This window comes from Psittacula echo, assembly GCF_963264785.1.
Source record: "Psittacula echo genome assembly, chromosome: 13".
Taxonomy (NCBI): Eukaryota; Metazoa; Chordata; class Aves; order Psittaciformes; family Psittacidae; genus Psittacula; species Psittacula echo.
Genome location: NC_137749.1, coordinates 9,825,208 through 9,847,729, shown reverse-complemented (window position 1 = coordinate 9,847,729; position 22,522 = coordinate 9,825,208). Strand labels below are relative to the sequence as shown.

Sequence of the window (22,522 nt, the reverse complement as noted above, 5' to 3'; positions counted from 1 at the left end):
GTCCAGTCTTTACACACTAAACCTACATCTTTCCTTATGAGAGCAGACATTTAGCTCTGAGGAAAAAAAAAACAACTTAAAAATAAAAAAAAAAATCACTGAAAATGCAATGAGCTGCATGCTCCTATCAACATTCCTCTTAAGTGATAGGTGCCAATGGTGGCAGGTGACAACTTTGAGTTTTGTACTTAAAGCTCTGACTGTATTTAAAGCACTGTATTTATAAAGGTTATAAGCTTCAATATTGCCCGTGTTACCACAGACCCATCACCCTCCTTAAAATGAGCAGTTTGATCATTCCTGCTCAAACCCCCCATGATTAGAGCACCTCCCTGTGCTGCCAGTATTGAGAACAGGGACTGTACCGTCCGGCGTTGCCTGCTGACGGGGTTTTTTACATTTGACGTAATCGTGGTCAACTGGAGTGGCTGTGTAAGGTGGGGATGTCAGACCTGGACCGCAGGAGGAGGGAAGGGAAGTCCCAGGGCCTGGCACTGTTCCAGCTGAAGAGTGAGAGTCTTCATCAATCATGCAAGTTTTTTCCCTGGGAGAAGCAAGAAAAAGAATAGTGTTAACATACGATGCTGGGGAGGGACTATTCATCAGGGACTGTAGTGACAGGACAAGGGGTAACGGGTTCAAACTTAAACAAGGGAAGTTTAGATTGGATATAAGGAAGAACTTCTTTACTGTTAGGGTGGTGAGGCACTGGAATGGGTTGCCCAGGGAGGTTGTGAATGCTCCATCCTTGGCGGTGTTCAAGGCCAGGTTGGATGAGGCCTTGGGTGGCATGGTTTAGTGTGGGGTGTCCCTGCCCATGGCAGGGGGGTTGGAACTAGATGATGTCAAGGTCCTTTCCAACCCAAACTATTCTATGATTCTGTGACACACACAAAGAACAAAAGGAGATTACATGTTCTTACGATGTTCCCAATACAGTCATCAAACAAACAAATTCCTAACAAATTGTAAATGATGGATTTTTAGTACAGGCTATATTCCTGCATTGTCACTCGTCAATAGTAAAACATTCTTTATTTTGTAGTTGTTAATGAGACAAATTATGAGGACTAAAGTCTCTTACCCTTTAAAACAAAGGCCATTTGCTTCTGCATTGTTATTAGCTGATTAAATAAATTTATTAAGAAATAAAACCAGTGGCTTCAAAATGGGTCACAAGATCAAAATTGTTTTCTTTTGTTCCTTTCTTATCTGCACTGGGCCAATTATTGAGAACATCGCAACACAGCACATAATCTTACTGTTCATGATACCTGAAAACTGCAAGCACTAGAATTAATTCTAATCATGGTGTTTTGTTCACATTTCATTCAGCTTCATTTCAGTAGTTTATTATACAGTATTTATCAGTATGCTTTCAGAGGATACTCCTGGAAATTAACACTCACTTTTCTGCAGCTTTTGGGGTGTTCTTCTCCTCACCCCTGGCAAATGGACCCTCAGAAGCTTCTTTCATGAAACTAACTAGTATCTCTGCATCTACTCCAGAGTCTGGTTTCCCCACAAGTTTCAAAATAGAAGCATGAAGTCGAAAGTATACCTAGAAAACACCGAAGTCCATTTGGTCAGTAAAGAATTCATAACTCTACAACCTACTACAAATAGGCTCTTCTCTGAAGAAACTGCAGGAGTTAGTAAAGTCAGTCATCTGTTACCTAAACTTACCTGAGTAGGACTTTTCTTGCTTTTCAAAGTTGCTCATAAATTACAAGACAGTGAACACTGCAAAAATTTTATGCAACCTATGGAATATAACAATAAAAGCAGACCCAGTCTGCTTGGAAGCAAAGCACCACTGAGTATGTTCTAGACCCACTATTTTTACCAGCCAACACAATAAAAGCAAAGGCATGATTACTATTCCAACTCCTACATGAACTTCTGCTTTTATAGATATGAGATGCTTCTGAAACCTACACATTTGATTTTGATAAGAGCTGACTAATGAACTGAGTACAGCAAAATCCAGAAGTGGGATTTCTGTATGCCTGTCCAATACTGAGACTGTATACATAAACTGTCTTTTAAACAAAACCAGCCTGACTAACATGATCCATTTTATTCTCCAGTCAGTCCTGTAAATGTTCCCAGGTGCAGAGCACCATGTACTTATGCCTAATAATATGAACTAATAATAACTGGTATTCCGTTATCTTTAGAGAAAAAAGGTTTTCAAACCTACATATTTAACTTTCTTTTACCTCCAACGCTTCCATGGCAAGTTCTGGTGGATTATGGTAGTGAATTTTCTTTGGATATCGGGCAGCCTCCTCATGCAAGTAATGGCCTGCCTGTTTGTAATGCAGCAGATAGACAACAGGAGACTGTTTCTGCTTCTCTGCAATCTTTCCTAGCATGTAGTGAATAAGCCACTCCTCTTCATCACCATCTCCCTCACAGCGAGATGCTGACGTAAAACACAACTTGGCTGTCTCCAACATACTGTCCCGACGCTCTTCCATCTGTGATTGAGCAAAGTGTTGAGAATACATGAATTCACTGTGCTGGGATGAAAGGTTCTAGAAATATATTCCTGCATATAAAATTGCATAAACAAGGTATATAATTTAAAACACTTTCAATCTGAACATATACAAGTGATCAAATACACCCTGACAACACACAAAATGTGTTTATGGATAGGTTTTTGTTCATTTCAGTAACTGCTAACACAAATAACCAGAACAAAACAGTAAGACAGAAGTGTAAGAATATGCATATAAATTTGAAAAATAGCAAACCAATGTATATGTCTACAAAATTTTTTCCACTTTTTCAGAACCGTAATTATGTTAACTTTTCACAGAATAAAAGACACTTTTGTTCTGCAGCTAAAGTCTGCCAGAACCACTACAGACCATTATCATTTGTGAAGAAATGTATTTTATCTGTCTCGCAGTGCATATATTTTTGAGCTGAATATAGCACGAATACCCTCCCCCCATGTCTCAAAGAAATTAAAACCAGCAGCATAAATTAAACTGCCAGTAAAGTCACCTAAAAAACTACATCAAAAGATGCATACATGTAATTTTCTCTCTCTAAAAAAGAAACTGATAAATTTGAATTTTTGGGTTACAACAGTAACCTCAGCACTTGTTGCACTTCAAAAAACTATAACATATCCTTTCCTAAATATTTTGTAATGAGAAGAGAATAATAAAGGTTTCATGTATGAGAAACACATTACTGATGAATGGAGATTATATTGTTCCAATTTATTTTTATTATATTAGAGCTTTTCTTAGTAAATATGTGGGTTTAATATATTTAAATGGCAGATTCAAGTAGTCCTAAATAAACATTCTAATTTCATCCACAACTTAAGACAGCTGTTCTATATTACACCTTTTATCTGATAATATGAAATAACTCCAGCATTAACCCTGAAATTCTTCAGCAAGTCCCTCATAGCCAAGAGCCGCAAACCATAACACCAGAGTTTCGATAGATCAAATGCATTAAAATGTAATAATTTTCTCAGTAGTTAGATTTGGAGCTCTTGGATGTAATAACCCTCAGAAAGAAACCCCTATTGCTAGTTGTCATTTCAAATATACTACTTAATAAACCGCATGTTCTCCTTTAATACACATGCTTACATCATCCTTCTTCTTAAGAGGGTCAAACACTATGTAAGTGTCTATGGGAAATTCAACACTCAGATGCAAGACACATCACCTTGCTGTAAATACGTTCTCTTGGAAACGAAGGACGTTCCCAGTACCACTTCTCTACAGTTCAAACCCTCAGAGTTTTTTACAACTTACAGCAGACACCCAGGAGCAGCACTTCTTTTTTTCACTCTGCTTCCAGTTGTGGACTACATAATATTTTTAAGTGAGAATAGCTCAAGCAGAAATAGAGTTTACTGGTCAAAAAAGACACACAAAGCATTTCCTCTAGCAACTTTTATCCCTGTCAGAGAGGATTCAGAATTGTTCACTTTGTCTTAGCAATAAACTTCAACGTTTTCAGCACTGTCATGCAGAAAGAACTAATGAATTTGTAACTTTTTCTATGAAAATTCTATCAATCTCCTCATTTTGATCATTTGTTTAAGCAAATAGTTCCAAAACATAGAAAAGGGGGAAGGATGTCTTTAGATATAAGAGATGACGCATGGACACAGATATCAGAGTAATTCCTGATCTTTTCACTATATGAATATGTATGCATTTCACCTTTTCCTGGAAACATTGTATGACATTTATAGAAAGACAAGGTAATTCTAGTTCCCCTATCCAGAATGTTACAAAAGTTAATTCAAAGATCAGGCTCAAACTAATTTTACACAGGAAAAAGAAAAAGCCTTTAAATACTGCCGACACCAGCAGATTATATGCATGAATATCAGAATTTCCAACATTACTAAGTAGCCATGCAGTCTAATACCTGGTATAAAGCATGTAAATATTTAACAGTTACTATGTCAGAAACATAATTTCAAACAGTTAAAACTTCATAATGAGCTCAGTTAGATCCCACCTGCTGCACAACTTCAGGGGGGAGTTCTGATTTCCACTGCTTAAGCTGTCGAGATGCAAAAGAATGTAGGGCATAAGAAATGGTGCCATATTCTATCCACAAGGAGAGATTAGAGCTGTCAATCTCCAGGGCTCGCTTGAAGCAATTCAAGACAGGAGTAGAGTGCTTCCAGATTGGGCCATCGCTTTTCAATTCGTTAGAGTTCAACTTGTCCTGAATACGACTTGCTCGAGCCAGAGCCATGCCAGCCCACGAATCAAACCTATGCAAGCAAGAGCATAACACATGAACCATTTCCCCCCTAAACAGTACATTGAATGGCACAGACAAGATTAATTTTGTTATATCTTTTCTCTTCCTTCCATCTTACTGTCTCTTAAAAAAAGATCTCTGCATCTCCTCCTCCCTTCACAGTGAAACAGAGGCAGTATAGCCTAAATCAAACAGATTTTATTAAATATGGTTTCCTACTAAAGCACTGTGCCAAATGTCATGTCATACATGAAAGTCAAATGAAACAAGAAGGTTTATCTGCCATGCAAAAATAGCATTTCTGTACTATCAATGGCAGCACTCCCACTGATTCATTTTCTCAGTAACCACCCTGCCCTGGCCAAACACTGTCACCCTTCATTTCTGTAGGCCAGCAGACAGCCATTATGGTATTTTGTATTGTTAGACTGAACTGTGAATGGTCTTTATCCTCATCATCATTTTCCAACATAAAATCACAAAACCTAAAATGCATTCATGTAGAAAAATTCTGATGAATGATGAAGACTGTTTACTGAGGGGACTGTTCAGGATCTAGTCCTGTGTTTATGAGACCATTGACGACACAGTCTGAAGAGTGTTTTCTGTATTCCACAATCTCACCTGAGAGCTGAGGTCATCAAGCCCTGGAATACAGCAAAGTAACAATCATAATGTTCTAACTTTTTTGCTTGTAATTACTTGCTGATTTCAACTGAAAACCTGTTGCTGGGTCAAGTGACCTCAATAGTCAGATTCCTAAAGGGAATGGAAGGAGAACTGTAATAGACATGCGAAGATGTAGTATCTCGTGTGACTAAGATAAAAACACTATGCTACCACATAAAGCATCTTCTGAGCAACAAAACATCACACAGTGAAATGCATTCCACTCATTTATTTATGCATTTGGGTATAAAAGTACCAAAGCTACAGAAAAATGGGGGGTGGTAATTTCTTTATCAAGCTTCAAACAGAAGTTTTAGCAATCTGCTAATCAGAGGTCCCAGACAAGAAGATTCATTAACACTAAATTACAGCTATTTCCTCTGTAGATTTCGCATGTAAAATTGCTTTGTGCCTTCGCTTTCCCTTTTGTCTCTGATATGTAACTGGATTTAGAAGTAGTTTTCTTGTCTCAAATCTATCAAACTAGGGGTTTGTCACTGACCCTGAGCTCTCAGCTTCAAGGAGAATTAAAATGAAAGCTAACATCTAATACGCAAACCCTTCAGTAAAATTAAAGATTATTTAATTTCATTTGAGAAGACTTTTACTCAAAACATGTTTTATTTTTAAGATGGTAGAGCTTAATCTTGGCAGTATTTCAGGAAGTTGTAAATGTTTATCTTGTGTCTTTATAATTTAAGTATCACTGAAATATTTTACTTGAGTTTTTATTCTGAGTAGTTCACTTGCAGCAAGATCAATACTTTTAGAACGGTATCAGCCTAAACAGTTAATCATATACAGAACACTATTTGTGCTATAGCTATGCTACTAACAGTGACATTTTTCATTCCCTGTCATGTATAAACATGACAAAACAAAGAACAAAAGGCATAAAAGAGAAATATTACTTGGTCCTTGCCCTGTCCAGATATTCTTGATTTTATAATTTCATTTATCAGCTATAATTTCAAAACAATCAAATACTTAACACTAGGTTTTGTTTTGTCTTTTGTTTGTTGGGTTGTTTTACCGATGCACTTAATTATACAATAAACCTATAATAATGGACTGCAGGCTTTTTAGTTTGGGGGTTTTAAACTCCTGAAACCAAAATAAATGTCTTTTGTTGTCTGCTTTTCAGTACTGAAGGAAGTGAGAAGAATGAATGATGTGCAGCAGGAATCAATAATACTGACCTGTTCGGACAAATACAAATGTCGTGCATGTAAAATTTAATGGCCTTAGACTGTTCTTTATTCTTGAAATGATAGTCTGCCAGAAGATAGTACAACTCAGTCACCACTGGTGGAGAATAGTCTGCACCATCCGGGAGAGATGGTACCTGAGAATAAACAAAAAGTAAAGGTTCATGTTAAATGAAACAGTCACATTAAAGGAGCTGCGTGCTTCTTCCTTGTAGCGAAAGTAGCCTTTTCATCACAGAATATGAAGGTAGAATCTGAAGACAGTGACAGTATCCCACAGATTCACAGAGCACTTACAAACACTAATGAATATCTCATACTGACTGCATATTAATCAATATTACCTCTTGCTATTCCAAGACTAAACTTTGGTGGTGTCATTTAATTTAAATTAAATTAAATTATCTGAGGAAATCCAACATCATGGAATAAATAATTCCCCAAACTACCTCAAAGTCAACGTAAAAATAACAACATTTTTTACTCCTCTCAATATTTTTTAAAAGCAATTAATTATACCTTGCTGCAGGTTCCTTCAATATAGGCAGATACAGTATCTAGGCTCAGCATAGGCTTGTCAGTTCGAGGAACAATTGTAGCAGTCTTCTTCAAAAGGTTGGCCAAATCAGCAGACACAGTACTGGTTTTATAACTATCAAATTCTGGAAGAGTTTTAGGCTTAAAATATTCAAACATGAACAAAGCATCTTCCCATGTTAGATCAACCTGAAGAGGGAGGCAGATGAGAGGGGGAAAAAAAAAAAAATTATCTCAAATTCCACAATCAGAAGTCTATTGATGAATTTCTATGACTATTCTAGTTCATGTGAATATACGTATTACTCTAGCAAGAAACCAATTAAACCTCCCAAGAACAAAACAACTAAAGGCACCATTAATTTATGCTGCTCACAAATATACAGCTCACTGATTTAGAGGACTAAGGTATTTGGACTGTAATTCAGTGTATGTCACTGAAAAATAGCCATTCTACTTGCTTAAAAGTTGTTTCTAAGCAAGAATCAGCTGCAAATATCCTGAGCAACACTGAGATCTTGGGTAAGATATGGGTAAGAAAAGCTCTACACCTTCAATTGCAAACTCAAGTTAGAATAAATGAAATGGGAATCAGACAAAATTCCGAGACTCAAAAATCTTCAAACTCTCCAATTTAAGAACTTATTTCACATTTTCCCTTCACTTTTCTTTCTTGAAAACAATAACCAAAAGAAAAAAAAAAAAAATTACGCTTTCCTTTGCTAGACTGTTTTTATCTTTTTTATTGTTCACCTCATTCCTTACAGTAAACTTTGCTTCTGTGTTCAAAATGGGGAAGTCACATTACTAAGCATCAGTTTATCAGTGACTTCAATAAGAAGTTTTTCATCCAGAATTACTCAAATGTAACATTTACTTTAGGAGTCTGGGGGCAGAGCATAATCTCCTTATACATCCGTTTTTCTTTGTTATTCCCATGTTCTCATTATCTTTCTTTTCTAACAGATAAGCTTAATAGACTGAATTCACAAATATTCAATGAATAACATAACAGTAATTGTGTATTTTAAAGTGTCAGTTCAATGAAGCCAGACAATTATTTTACTTGTATGAAACTGCTTTTAATTTCTAATTCTATGATCACTTGCATTTGGTAAATGTAAAAATCATCTGAGATTTCTGAACAAATCAGTGCTGTTCCAAGGCAGAGGATTGCTGACCTGCTTTTTCTGTCCCTTTCTTATTACTTCAATGCTCTTCCCAAGGCACTCTCTGTAGATGTTCTCCCAAACTCAACTGAATTTCACACATTTCTGATAAAAGGCTACCAGATGGATTTCAAAATAAGCTATAATATAATTTACTTGCATAGTTTTTAACAGTGACATTTTTCACTTTCATAAACTGCAGGGCTGGCTGCTAAAGTTTTCTTCTCTCAAGCTGACTTTTTTCCTTTCTAATTTTCCTCAAACTCGAACGTCTTGTCTGTTGAAAACAGGAAAGTCATGGCTCAATAAGACTGATTTGTGAATAGCTTCAAAATGGCATACTACTATGAATAAGACTACACTAGAATTTCACTTTAAATTCTTTATATTCACAAAGGCTTCCACGTTTTTTTAAATTAATTTATTTTCTGCAATATGTAAAATACATAAATTTTACAAGAAAATAAACGTAATCGTTATCCAAAATATAATATTTGGCATTCAAACCAAACAAAGGCGTATCTTCCATCACTTCAGGATATTCCACTAACATTAAATAATACATATCTTACCTGCTGTACTGAATGTTCTTCTAGGTACCTTGCTTTGCTTTTTTTGCTAGGGAAACCATATAAACAATAAAAACACTGTTCCAAGGCTGTTTCCAGCTCTTCTTTGTACGGATGAGTATCTTCAGAAGTGGATGCTGCAAGTTCTTTTTGTAGTACCTGAACCTATAACATCACAAATACCAATGAAAAATACCTGGAAGCTGAAGATTGCATGAAGTTACCTAGCTGTCGGAAGGCTAATGATGAAAACAACATTAAGGCACTACATGTATTTTTCCCAAATTACAACCCAATATTACCCATATTTCTGTAAACCCATCTCACACAAGTAATTTCAATGGCACTGGAATGGCAATGAAGTGGTTTCATTTTTTATTTTCCTATATTAATTTATGAACTCGTCTTTAACCAATGTGATTAGATATCAGCTTAATGTTTCAGACTGAAGATCATCCAAAGCTTTCCACTACACACCAGGTTGCTTTTGTCATCCCTGTGAGTAAGAAAAAGGCACCAAAGAATTTCTACCCTAATTCACAAACATTCATTTCCTCTTCATGGAAAAAGAGTAATGGAGAGGACTTTGTGGAAAAACAAAGAACAGCTAATGAAAATCTGACTGAAATGGATAGAGAATTGTACAGTATAAACAGTATCATACAGATGGCTACACATCAAGGAGAGTGGCTGGGTTGATCCCAAATTACTGAACACTAGCAAGTTGCTATCTTTAACTTCAACATTACAAGAAAAAATACCATCACCAGCACATTTTGGAAGATGCTTTTACTCTATAAAACATTCATTAAAAAAACCTGCAACTGAATGCCAAAGACAAAAGGTAATTCTGTCCTTAAAAAGCAAACTAAAAAAGAGCTCATTCGAGGAAGACATTTCAAAGTCAATAAAAACATATCACCAAGAATAATCTGTGTAGTGGGATTCTGGATCTTCATTTCAAAACCAAAACAAAACCCACACTTAATCACTGATGTTTAAGAATCAGTTTTAACTTATTCCACTATGAAATTTAAATGAAAAAATGAAATGTGTAGGTAGCAACGACATTCATTTTACCTTAAACACCCAACAGCAATATGCTGTGTGTGCATCCCCAGTATCAAAGCACACCAGTTATGTCTAAAGAAAATTCATTTGAGGTGGTAGAAGTGCTGCTGCTGTAAATCTCATTTGGGAGACTGAAGGGTACAGAAAAATACCAAGTTCTTCACTGTGATCTGCCTCTAAAGTTTTAGGAAGCTGTATGCTGCAAGGAGAGTTCTATTAACTGGTAAGCAATTTCCTTTATGCATTTTCCTCAGATAAAAAGCATCCACTTTCATTTATTCAACTTTAGTAAGACCGACTTCTCCCAACCAGCCACACCTAGTCCTCAGCACACTGGTTAAGAGTTTCCTCAACTGAAATTTTGCAGTTATAAATGAAAATGCAAAGCATTCACCTATTTGCAATTTGTATAAAAGCTTATCATCTTACTTTTACTTTAGCTACCTGCTCCTTTTTCAACATCTAGGATTGTAAATTCTATTATTTATGCATACAATGCACGCTACAAGAAGTTTCTCATCATGACTGGCTTTCCTGACACTAAAAACACTGCACATCATCACAAGGCAGAATTCTGTCACTCCTCATGTAAGAAACTTGTTTGTAAGTGCTGGGATTAACTATTAGATATTAACTCTCTTCTGCTTAAAAGATCTGTGCTAAGAACAAGGTACCATTTATTAAGAGCCAAACCCCTGAAAAATAAGAGTAAAGACAATTCTTAGAAAGCATTTCAATGACATTTTGAGTCACAGCAATCATCTTTGAGTCACAGCAGACACCTCATTTCCACTACTTTTCCTGTACAAATTTATGAACAAAGTTTGAAATTTATAGAAAGCGTAGATAAATAAGTCAAAAAGAAGATGTAAGAATCACAGGATACTCTAATAAAAGCATGGTGTTCCTGCTGCTGCACACAAAATCACATCTAACACCACTAACAGAACTCTCACTTGAACAGTATGCAAAACAACCTCCTGTGTTCTTCTTTAGCTTTTAAAGTCTTAGCAATAACCCAGAATTGGTCTTCATAATTCAAACTTTGACTACTGTTATAGGACTTAACTACATATGAACATCGTCTCTTGCACACAATCTTCAGCCACAAGTAATACAATGTGCTTGAGTAGACAGGTCACCTATAGAAGGCTTTATAGACTAGTATTACATGATGACACTTCTAACATTCTTGAAGCTGTCTTTCTCTTCAAATGATTAACCCTATTTTGTCTTTATCTTTCCTTATCTTTCCAACATCCGCTTGTTTCTGAAAACTAAATTCTTGGGCTCAATAATACGATACAGTATTTTAGTTTAAATGCGCAATTCTGCAGCTGAAAATGGAAGATTTTTTCCGAAGTACCTGATGACATTTGCAAAGATCTAGCTGTAAACACACTCACAGCTCTCAATTATCTGCAATTTATCCTGGTTCACAGGGCATACTCTGACTCCCCAGGCTGTGGATACAGGCACACTACATAGATACAATGTAGATTCATCACTCAGGAGCACTGCACCTGAGTGGAAGCTTAAGTGTGGAGATAGCCTATCTATTTTCTTGAAGCACAGTGCCTGAGCTAAGTCATCCTCTGGACCCAGGGCAGATCCATGCAGAGGCGACTCAGGTGCATCAGCATTATGCTCCTAATACCAGTGAGACTGAGGAGAGCAGGATGCAGAGGTAATCTAATAGTCCTACGCTGAGTCAGCCTCAGTTCAAACACTGTTCATTAGCTCCAGCCCTACCAGGGTGAGCTGACTCCTGCAGAACCCCTCAGGCTCTCCGCGCCATCCTTCCCAGCTGTCTAAATTACTGTCCTAGACACACTGCTGCTCAAATGCAGAGGCAGATGGGGTCTGGCACTGAGCTGAAGCTAATAAGCTCCAGGGAGTGCTGAGAAGGGAAATTAAACTAATCATGGTTTTCTCTTGGCTGAAGGTAATAAACCTCAATGAAGTCAAGCTGAATCTGTGAAGTGCCACTGTAATATCCCTGTAGAGCACTGCCCAGTTAACTGCCACAGTACCAAATTAGCTGGGGTTTTGCCAACAGCCAAGTTTTGCCAACAGACTGTCAGTACTCTGCACAGGGAAAAGCTGACTGCACTTTGGTTTCTAAGCTAAGGATAAGGTGAGGAAACAGCAACACACATAGAAATATCCTCCCTCAACCATGGCAAATTTCTTTTCTGGTGTAAGAACTAGACATCAAGGAATAATCTTTAAAAGGTCAACAACGAATGGGTAACTGCTTTCATCTAATAATGCTACAGCACTACTGCCCAGACACCCATTTCTAGAGCATATCAGATCTTCTAACATGCCCATCTGAAAAACAGAGCAAAGAACAGCCTTCAGACACAGGACCAGTGCAATCCCTCATTCTCTTCACCCTTTGTTCAATACCTGAAGTTACATTTAGGAATTGTGTATCTGAAGTTACATTTAGTTAGTAACATGAAAACAACAGAAGTTCTGATCTTTTTCAGTCTGCAGTATAAAACCAGGGCAGGTGTCATCAAACAAGTCAAATTTATCAGCAGAACAGCCAAAAATTCATCACAGCTTCAGAACGAAGTTCAGGTAACACCACACAGACTGTGTGTAAAATGTTGCTGCAAGCAGGGCAGGGGTGTGGCTGAGCTACCACACAAAGAAGGAGAAGATAGAACCGGAAATAGATTCAGTATTCAGGTATTCCCTTCCCACAGGTCACAAGCAGTTTTATATGTTCATCAGCAAAAATAAAGCCCAATGTTACCAGTCATCTGGATGAATGCTGGTAAGCACTAGAAATTTTTACTAGCTTCAAACATTACATCTGTTTATTTCTAAAGAGTAGAAATATTCTCTTCTGAAGCCAAGCATCACAAAATTCAAGTCATTCAACTGAAGTTTTACCAGGATCAGTGACTGATACAGGCCCACATTTCTCCTAAGTACTCAGAATAATTCACTTCACACTTCTCCAGTGCTTTCTCTTTCAGGGCAAGGTAGATCATTTACTTTACACATCCTGTTCAAGATGTTTGTACAGTACAGAGTTAGTTATCCAAAGACATTTCTTGTCTGAAGAAGAGTCCTGTTTAGAAAACATACCTTTGGACAGGGGTCTGGAATAACAAGCCTTTGCTATTCAAAACTAACTGACTGAAACGTTCATGCATGGGAGAAGAAGGAAAGTGCATTTTAAACATGAAGACAAGGCAATAAACAACCTAATATGAGTTTGAAGTTGTTCCCTGCTTTAAGATGGGGCTTGGCCAGATGACTTTCAGAGGTCCCTTCCAACATAAATTACTCTATGACGCTAACACTTACATAGAACTTGAGAAGAGCACCATCTGAATTGCAACACCAGGATCTTCTTCCCAAATACTCATGGGCAGTGTTCAGCAGCATCAGAGAAGAAGGCAACATAGGGGTATCAGGACTCACTGGAAGAAAGAAGATGGTAAATATTTAAGTAGCACAGTACTGAGTTAAATCCAACTAGCCAATGCTTCACCTGGCAAAAGAAGTTTCCTCTGTGATAAGAAAGTGATGTTTGCATACTCCTCTACTTCCATCAGTCAGCAAGGTAAGATGACAAACAATTATTTTCTTGTTGATATTGCAGAGCTAGACAGTAAGGAGCTTAGCTTCAATATGTAAAGCTGAATAACTAATTCACCTTCTTCTCCCTGGTTCTGCTGCTGCTGGCAGCAAAGGGATTGAAAAGCATCTTCCTCATGCTGGATGATTCTGTGCAGGATTATCCATGGAAGCACTGAGGAGACATACGGTTCTTTTGGTTCTTCCTGGATTGCCATGCTGCAGTCTATGATCTAATAAAGGAACAGAGATTATACAGACAAAGAGACATGAAATAAAGGTCAGGTGTGAATGCTTTCCAAACAACCCAAAGTTGCTAAGGAAACTTCCTTTATCCTAAGGAAATAATCTAAAGTTGAGTCTGAGCTTCTCACAGGCAGTAAAAATCCTACAAATAAGATTATCCTGGTACAGGAAAGAGTAGAAGATCATTTCCATTACCCTAACATTCCTCTTGCATCATTATTTTTCAACAAGTCATTTCTCCATTAATACCATATACAAACAATTCAAAGTAAGCTAATGCAAAGTATGAAGTCTTAGTGTTAGTTAGCCCCATTACTGTACAATGAAATTTATCTGCACCCCAGCAAGGAAGAGGAACTTAGTTATAAGAATTCCTGAATTCTTTACTGGGTCTTAGAACAACTGTTAAGGACCAATTAGAATCATTAACAGATGCTATATAAATGATCTAACTGAATAAATTGTGAGCAACACAATGCTGTGTCATGGAACCGTTGTCCTAGCATTTCTCACAGACAACTGCTCATTTTACTGCCTCAGGACCAGAAATTTCAGAAGTCCAATTTTTTCCTCACGTTTTTATACACACACACAACAGTTTTTCTGTTGTTATTTATGCAGATAAAGAATCATATTTATTTTTCTTGCAGAAACCATTTAGGATATTATAATGAATAATAAATTCCGTTACATTCCATAACATAGTGACACACATACAACTTTATACAATGACAGTATGATTTTGAGGTCTTTTGCTGAAATAAATGGAGATTTGAGAGTTGCAATCACATTGAATTTTGACATTAACTAGACTCGCTTCTTAATGGAACTGAGAGTCCACCATTTTCTGGAATTAAAAATATTCATTTGTGGGTTTTAAGGTTTGAAAGTACTTTGTTTAAAGGCTAAAGTTAGCTGTATTCATAGTGATAGAAACAGACACAGAAACAGTGATAGGAAAGTCCACACGTAATTTGTTTCCTTGCCCTCTTGTCACCATTCTCTTTGTTTTCACTGCAAAACCCATAGCTTGGCCAGCACTTGCAAGCAACTCTACCATGTTCCTAAGACTTACGGGATCTTGTCTTCTAGCCCAAAGCACATACAGCCAAGATCAGTGCCCTAACTTACAAACTGCACCCAGCCAGCTCAATCAGTCTTCAAATTACCACCATTTCAAATCCTGTTAGAAAACAGTGTTGTTCCTTAGATTATCTTATTACCACATTCTTTGTTTATGCCAGGCAGCTTGGTGGTACCTGCTGTTTACTGATCCTAGCACAGGTGTGCTCAGTATGTAGCTCATGTCTAACATACTGAAACAAAGACTACGAAGGTAGTCATACTCCCCCGACCCTCCCCTAACAAAAATGTCACCCAAACCATCACTGTGAGTAGGTGGCAATTCAAACAACAGCTGTTTTGTATCTGAAGGTCTATAGCACACAATACCTCTTTCCTAGTTCAAGTGAACAGGTTACCTGAATCAGGTTGTTTGTTAATCGAATGAGGCTTGGTGTTACAGAAGAGTCTTTCAGGATGCTGTTGACTGATGATAATGAAGTATCTATTCCTGTGAGCAGCTGTGTTACCGTAGCAACCCACTCTTCTTTAGCAGAGGCTGCTGTCATATTAATCATCTGCTGAATTGCTTCATTCAAGGCAACTTCTGAGCATTCAAAGCATTGCTTGTAATCTTTCAGTTTGAGCAGGGACTCCTAGGAAATGTAAATATGAAAAAAATCTATTATAAGGATGAAGGGCTTATTTTAAACCATGAATGCACAGCAGGGCAAAGCAATATATACAGTTAATGTGGTTACTTTAATGAAATGATAAGAGAACACCTTTAAATATGACATTAAAAAAGGACAACAGGAGGTGCATGGACTCTGGATAACAAATTATACAAGCAGGATCTAAATTTCAAAAAAAATAATCACTGAATCTTTCTGCTTTAATAAGAGATGCGAGGGGAAAAAAGGAAAAAAAAAGCAGGAAAGGGATGGCTGTAGGTCTAACATTCTAACGATATGCAGTTGAATAGAGGCCCCTACAGAAACAGGGTTTAGATCTTTACGATCTTGTGCTACCATTTTATTATTTCATAAATAACAATACAGCAACTATACGGCCAGCATTATAGCAACATCCTCCTGCTTCTTTGTACTCTGCCAAGTCTGGGTCACAAGATGGCATGGAGGCTGTAGAGTTTGGTTCCATCCTGTTAAAAGAGCATCAGCCTTTTCTGTGCAACCTTCCCCAACAATTCCCCTGAGAAACTGCTCTGACAGCTGAGCTCATTTGTACGCTTATTTTCATACTGTCAAATAGACTAAATTTATAGCAATCACACTGGATGTGTCTGTCAATAGTTTGTCATTCATGCAGGACAGATACAATACATCATAAACTCACTAAATCATTCATAGCTTAGGTAAATTTAAAGTTTCAAAACAGTTGCAAATCACCACATAGTCAACATCAGCAAAAGCAGGAACTATTCACAGCAGACGCAGATGGCATGAATCCATCCATAAGATGCCTCTGCAAATGATTCAAGTTTATTTGAATGCACAGTTTTTCTGGACATTCACAGAGGTCTCAGGCATTTTAATATCTTTAACCACATTCTCAATTAGCAAAAGCTGGCATATTGCTAAATCTGTTCAAATTAAAAGCCTGGTTCCATGTTCTGGTTAAGAGTCTTATTTACAAAATATTAAGACCCACTCAAGAAATCCTTTCATCCAGTTTTCAGGAATAAGTCTTAATTCCTTAATAAAAAGATCTTCAAAGAAGCAAAACAAACCTGTAGGAGAAGCAGCTGTGCTGGTCTCTCTGGTATGGATGTTACAAATTCCAGATGTTTTGCTCTGCCATAACCATTAAAGCATAATGTTGGACGAAGCAGATGCACCACTGCATTATAATCTCCTGCCTCATACAGTCGCTGGATCTCTTCCAGAGACTGGCATCTCTCCAGAGATTTTAGGTTCTTTTCAATCTGCAAACATCACAGATGGCATAATTCAACTTTCATTTTGTCTTCACATACATTTGACTACTGACATTTCTCCTAGCAGTAAAGCTGTGTGAACTCCACAGCTACATACAGGAATATAAACCAGGAAGAAAACACCTACCATGTAATATGTCACTCATTCCACAGATTTGTAATTATTATGCAGTATATGACTTTAGTGCTATAATTATTTCAAGCTTTTTTGCCTCAAATCCCCAAATCACACATTTCTACACTGCAAGAACACATCCATCAAATAGACTTGAAAGAGAAGACAGTATCTCCTGTGTTGGGAGTTCATCCCCCAAAACAACAATAGAAAGAATATCCCTTTATTTAAAGTATATATATAAATTGTAATGTGGAAAACACTGCTGAAGTAATCAGCTTATTTAGGCAAAGGTGAAATACATGTTCAGGAACTGAAAATAAAACACTAATCTTATATTCTACTGTTCTACATGCAGCTGCTTTAATATTTTTACTTTGCATAAAAGCAATTTTAAGTTGTACAAGACCAACAGAACCAAAAGGTGTCTTTTTGAAAATGTTACAATGGCCCTGGCATTATCATTGAACTACGAACCTGTCCTTTCACTCTTTGAAAAATTCTAAGACAGATGTGGTAAAGTTCATCACAAATGTGCTAATTCATAGATGACCTTTGGAACTGGGAAGGATGGAGTGGGGAGAACGCACCTGCAAATTAATTCTTACCTCTTCTAAAGAAACAACAGAATCAACATGTAGATTAGGTAACCGTATTGTGATGCTGCATTCATTGCCAGCTTTAGCTTGCATTGTAGTGGAGCTCTGTAGCATTTCAGTGCAGATATCATAGTTTTCAAGTGCCTGTTCCATGTCTCCCTACAGAAACAGTACAGAAGAAAGCAAACAAAAAACCCTAGAGTTCTATCTGCAGCAAGGGCTTATAAAGCATATAGAAAGAAAATGTTTCAATTCAATGCAGGCACTGCCACCGCACATCCTCCCAAATAAAAAACAAATCCAATTGACAATCGCAAATTAAAAGAGAACCAGAAACAGCGTATCTTACCAGTGACTTTAGCTACGGGTAAAACAAATCAGGGAAATAGAATTCAGCTTGCATAAATCTGAAATATTAATTTGGATTCCTAAAAACCTTTCCTTTACAAACATGGAGGGGTAAAACAGTATAAATAACTCTTCCATTTGTGCAAATAGAAACACTGAGTCAACAAGCATTCTTATATTATGCAAAGGGAATGCATTCTACTCGCTCTCTCCAACTAAGAGTTGATTGGTCAGGAGGGGAATGCAACTGCATGGGCAAAATATAGCTCTGTACACATCTAAAGGAAAAATGGCAGTAGCCATATAGGAACTCTCATTTTTCCTCAGATTCATCAGAAAGGAATCCTTAGGTGCAAAAATAAAAATGGACGGAACTGGTTAGTTCACACTTTGAAACTGATTCCCATTATTAGTTGATGATTGACTTAGACATAATTGATGCATAGAAAAACTGATGTCCTGAGAAAGCAACACTTGGAGACAAAAAAGTTTGGCATCAAATAACATTTCTTTCAAAGTATTCCCTCAGGTTTAAAACCCTCTGCTTCAAAATCTGTATATTAATTTAAACATCTCCAAAAGAAGAATCATGCTACCTTGAAAAACCAGAGTGGAAAATAATTTAACATACAGTCTGCTTCAATTAAAAAAGTGCATTTTCAATTGTCTGGGATTTTGATAGCATTCACTAGTTCTGATCCCCCAAAAAAACCTATGTTCTGCAACTACACAATACTAATCCAAATAACTTTGGTCCAAATATAGTTTTTAGGCTGAATACAAGCTAATTTAAGCAAATACTAGATCTTAAGCATATCCGAATAGTAGCTTTGCACATGAGACCTCCTACTTCATTTCCACCTCTACCCTTAGGGATAGTTAATTATGTTAAAAAGTAGACTCTAAGTAGTCACTAAGTTTTCAGCTGATTTTACCAACATGCTTAAATGAGCTGAGCTTCCCAAATCAGCTGTAGCTGGTATGATTTTAATTTGGGAAAAGTTTCATTTGCTAGAACAAAAGTAAAACCAACCTGCAGTGCTAGAAAGCGAGCTTTCAGCCAGTACACCCGAGTGACAAATTCCATCCAGCCTTCTTCAAATAAATCCTTCTGTGAGGATGCAAATGACAGCTGCAACAGGTCTCCCAAGAAATGAGTTCCTGGGAAGTCAGGGCCAAACTTTCCATTCACAGAGGCAGCAGGGCAATTTCGTGGAGAAACTGCAAATCAATTCATTACATTTTATCACAAATTTACTAGCATCCCATGAAAAAATCCCAGTATTTCAAAAGTATTTATCTGCTTTTAAACAAAAAACCAATACACCAATAAAATACAGATCTGAAAGAGATTAAGAAAAAATAGGTCCAAAATCCAATGAATTCCTGGAAACACCTCTTCATATAACTTAAGTGTTTTCAGAGTCTGAAGAAAGTAATATTCAGTTCTTACCTGTAGAGCTCTTCCCTTTTGTTAGCAGCCACTGATCTAATTGCAGTTCCATGCAAGAAAGGCTCATCAACATCATATCCTTCAGAAAAAGTAGGGAGACAGCAAAAAAGAGTATACACAAAGAAACACATTAAAAGAGGAGTAAAAAACACCAACGGATTTGAAATTTACTTCAAAGGAAACCTTCATCTTATCGTCTTGGGATTTCTATCCCCAAGCTATAACTATTTCTTCCTTTGTCTAAAGGTGTATAATAGCATTTACAGATCAACAGGTACAAAACAAACCAATACTTAGAAGCATTAAAAAGAAAAATTAAAATCTCAGCTCATAGAAGAAGGCAGTCAAACAGCATTGCTTGAGGTTAAGGAAAAAGTGACATCTCTATTTTTTTGTCTGGCTAAAATAACTTTGTATTTGTATGTATTTATGTGAATTTGTATTCAATTGCTAAATCATGCTAAAAGCATGTTTCCAGAATATAGCAGAAGTATTGATACTTCAGAAATAAAAAGACTACATACTGTAATTTTTTTTTCAGTATTTATCTCCATGAGACTGAGTATATACTCTAGTCTTATCAGCTTATGAATGCTTGCTGGATAAAGTTCAGGAGTATATTAAAAAATCACATCACCATGGATCTCTGCCAGGTGGATTTGTGTAGCGAAGAATATACTATTTTCTGATTAAATACATAGGAATAAAGGCTACATGTCCAGTTGTTAAAAAAAGGTGCTTATGGAAAAGTTCAAAGTCTATACACATTACCAGAACAGTCCTTTACAGTCCTAAAAGCATCCATTTCTTACACTTAGGACAGCTTGTAGATAAAGCTTAAAATAAATGCAAGGACGAAAAAGAACAGACAAGCATGAGGACAGTGATTTTTAACACTATAGCTACAAAACCTTGACTTTCTAGATCTTTCATACAAGCAAGCAGTTATGCAGCCATAATGAGAACCAAGGGAATACATTTATAAATATATTTATATTTGTTTAACAAAGAGGATATATTTATGGAAAATATACAGAAACACAGAAGTCACAGGATGTATAAGAGATGTAACATTTGCTACGCAGAGATGCTTTTGCTTGTTTTCTAAATTAAGTCAATAGAACATAGTTTCCATAATTCAGTTTATTTACAAAAGAAGTAGAAACACTGTTGATCTGAAAAAGAGAGTATTTCAAACTGCAGTCATACTGCATCTCAGTCTGGTGACAAAACCAAACTTTGTATCCTATCAGAACTAAAAGGAGGGAAGGAAAAAAAAAAGTAAGAGCAACAACAGAGTAAAGGACTAAAATATATTTACATCTATAGTGTTTATATTACATCTATACGTGTGTGCAAATATACACACATATTAAGTGTAAGGTATAGTTGCATATAACATTACTCATGTGTGTGCAGGAGATGAGGAGCAAACTTATGCAAGGTGCAGCAAACTGTAGTTTATAAAGCTTGGACATGCAGCTCCCCAGACCAAGCTAAGCAAAACCTGCATCTAGCTGCTGGGTTTAACTTAGGCACTTCTGGTACACAGAGAGCAACACAGCAGCAAAGGGAAGTACAAAGAAAAGTGTTTCGTACCTTGATATGCTGATTACTTGAGTCCCTCAGTAAGGGATTAGGAAGACTACTACTATGCTTTCTCCAGCTATTATAGATAGTAAGGACCACCTCACATAAGCCAGGAGGCCACTTTACTAGAAACTTCTGGCTGATGACTTTCAGATATCTCATCATTAGCTCCAAGATCCCACCATTGTTCAGGTTATCCAGCAGGAATTCATGAACATCCTGTTTTTCTGGAAAGCAGATAAACACAAAGTCATACGTGTTTGAGGTCAAGGCAACCCACAGTTTGAGACAAATAAATTTCACCAATGTTTTATGCACTAATATTGCAGCAGTTCTCCTGTATTACTAAGTTTTGCATTCCAATCTGTTCAAATGGGAAACTTCACACAAAAGAGCTCTCACACACAGTAATTAAGCAGTCCCCAAGACTTAAAACAGAAAAAAAAAAAAAAAAAAAAAATCCACACCTGCCACCAACTGAGATATTTCTGTTCTTTCTAAAATAACATATATTTCTGTATCTTCTAGATGTGATAGCAAAATACAGAACATAAAGCATACAATAGAGAAGAAACAACAGAGAAAGAGTGGGAGTTACAACAAAATTCTTACCAGATTCCATAAATGTTGTAGAATCAAATGACATTCTATGTGGTCCAACATGCTGGAAATTCTCTTCTTTGATCTCTGACTGCACCTCATAGTTATTGAAAGTGTCTTCCTCCTCCTCCGGATCTAACTTCCTTAATCTGTATGAAAGGGGAACAAAACACACAGTATGAATAAAATCCTCATTCTTGCTTTCACTGGTAAATGAAACCTAAACATGGCACTTTGTGCATATTTTAACATTGAAACTACATTAACTGGAGCAAATTTAGAGATCTACATCCAGCTCCCAAATTTTGTCCGAACCAAGATTATCTTATCTTAGCCATTTTAACACCGCACTGCCCTCTAAATCAGTTCCATATTGACAAAAGCCATCTTATTTATCAATTAGTTTGTAGTTATGTTCACTTAAAACAATTTTACTAAATTTATGAGAAGACAATGAATCACATCTGCTTAAAAATATAACCTGGGTCTAATGGGTTTAATGTTGGGGTATATCAACCAAACAAAACCCCAAACAGCTTTCTCTACTTAGCTCCTGATACTCTCATAATGAAGTTATTGCTGTACAGTACCTGGAAGGAAGGAATTTCACCAACAGCTCTTGAAAGTCAACCTTCTCCTCTTTTTTACACTTGGTGTTCCGGACTCTAGCAGATCTCCTCTTTGCTGTTTCACCACTATCTTCTGTAATTCTCCTTCGCTTCACACCTTTCTTAGATTTATCACCTGCAGAGATGTCACCTAGAAACAGAATTAAAAAACAATAATTATTAGTGGCTGACCCTTTATTTTATTCTCCAGCAACACCTGAGATTTGTTGGTTTCCTTCTGAAGACAGAGCCAAAATCTTAAAAATTTTCTTTAATCATTAATATGAACTGGCTGTGGCAATTTCCATAAAAATGCTGCTCTGAGGCAAGAAGCAGACTTACTAAGTCTGCATTTACTGC

At 36.8% G+C, this 22,522-nt stretch overlaps 1 protein-coding gene across 5 annotated transcripts in view; it reads right to left on the bottom strand.

Annotated features, from left to right (window-relative positions):
- Positions 1 to 22,522, bottom strand: part of CABIN1 (calcineurin binding protein 1) — a 115,764-nt gene that overhangs the window by 83,861 nt on the left and 9,381 nt on the right. For all 5 annotated transcript variants that reach the window (XM_080628580.1, XM_080628579.1, XM_080628582.1 and 2 more), the window contains 17 exons: positions 22,145 to 22,313; positions 21,567 to 21,703; positions 20,964 to 21,181; positions 19,365 to 19,443; positions 18,945 to 19,132; positions 17,573 to 17,722; positions 16,643 to 16,837; positions 15,312 to 15,548; positions 13,664 to 13,817; positions 13,312 to 13,427; positions 8,917 to 9,078; positions 7,158 to 7,364; positions 6,630 to 6,775; positions 4,510 to 4,771; positions 2,223 to 2,483; positions 1,410 to 1,561; positions 366 to 544 (listed from right to left, as the gene is read on the bottom strand). In XM_080628580.1, coding sequence (XP_080484706.1) covers positions 366 to 544; positions 1,410 to 1,561; positions 2,223 to 2,483; positions 4,510 to 4,771; positions 6,630 to 6,775; positions 7,158 to 7,364; positions 8,917 to 9,078; positions 13,312 to 13,427; positions 13,664 to 13,817; positions 15,312 to 15,548; positions 16,643 to 16,837; positions 17,573 to 17,722; positions 18,945 to 19,132; positions 19,365 to 19,443; positions 20,964 to 21,181; positions 21,567 to 21,703; positions 22,145 to 22,313 — 3,012 coding nt within the window. The remainder of the gene's footprint in view (positions 1 to 365; positions 545 to 1,409; positions 1,562 to 2,222; positions 2,484 to 4,509; positions 4,772 to 6,629; positions 6,776 to 7,157; positions 7,365 to 8,916; positions 9,079 to 13,311; positions 13,428 to 13,663; positions 13,818 to 15,311; positions 15,549 to 16,642; positions 16,838 to 17,572; positions 17,723 to 18,944; positions 19,133 to 19,364; positions 19,444 to 20,963; positions 21,182 to 21,566; positions 21,704 to 22,144; positions 22,314 to 22,522) is intronic.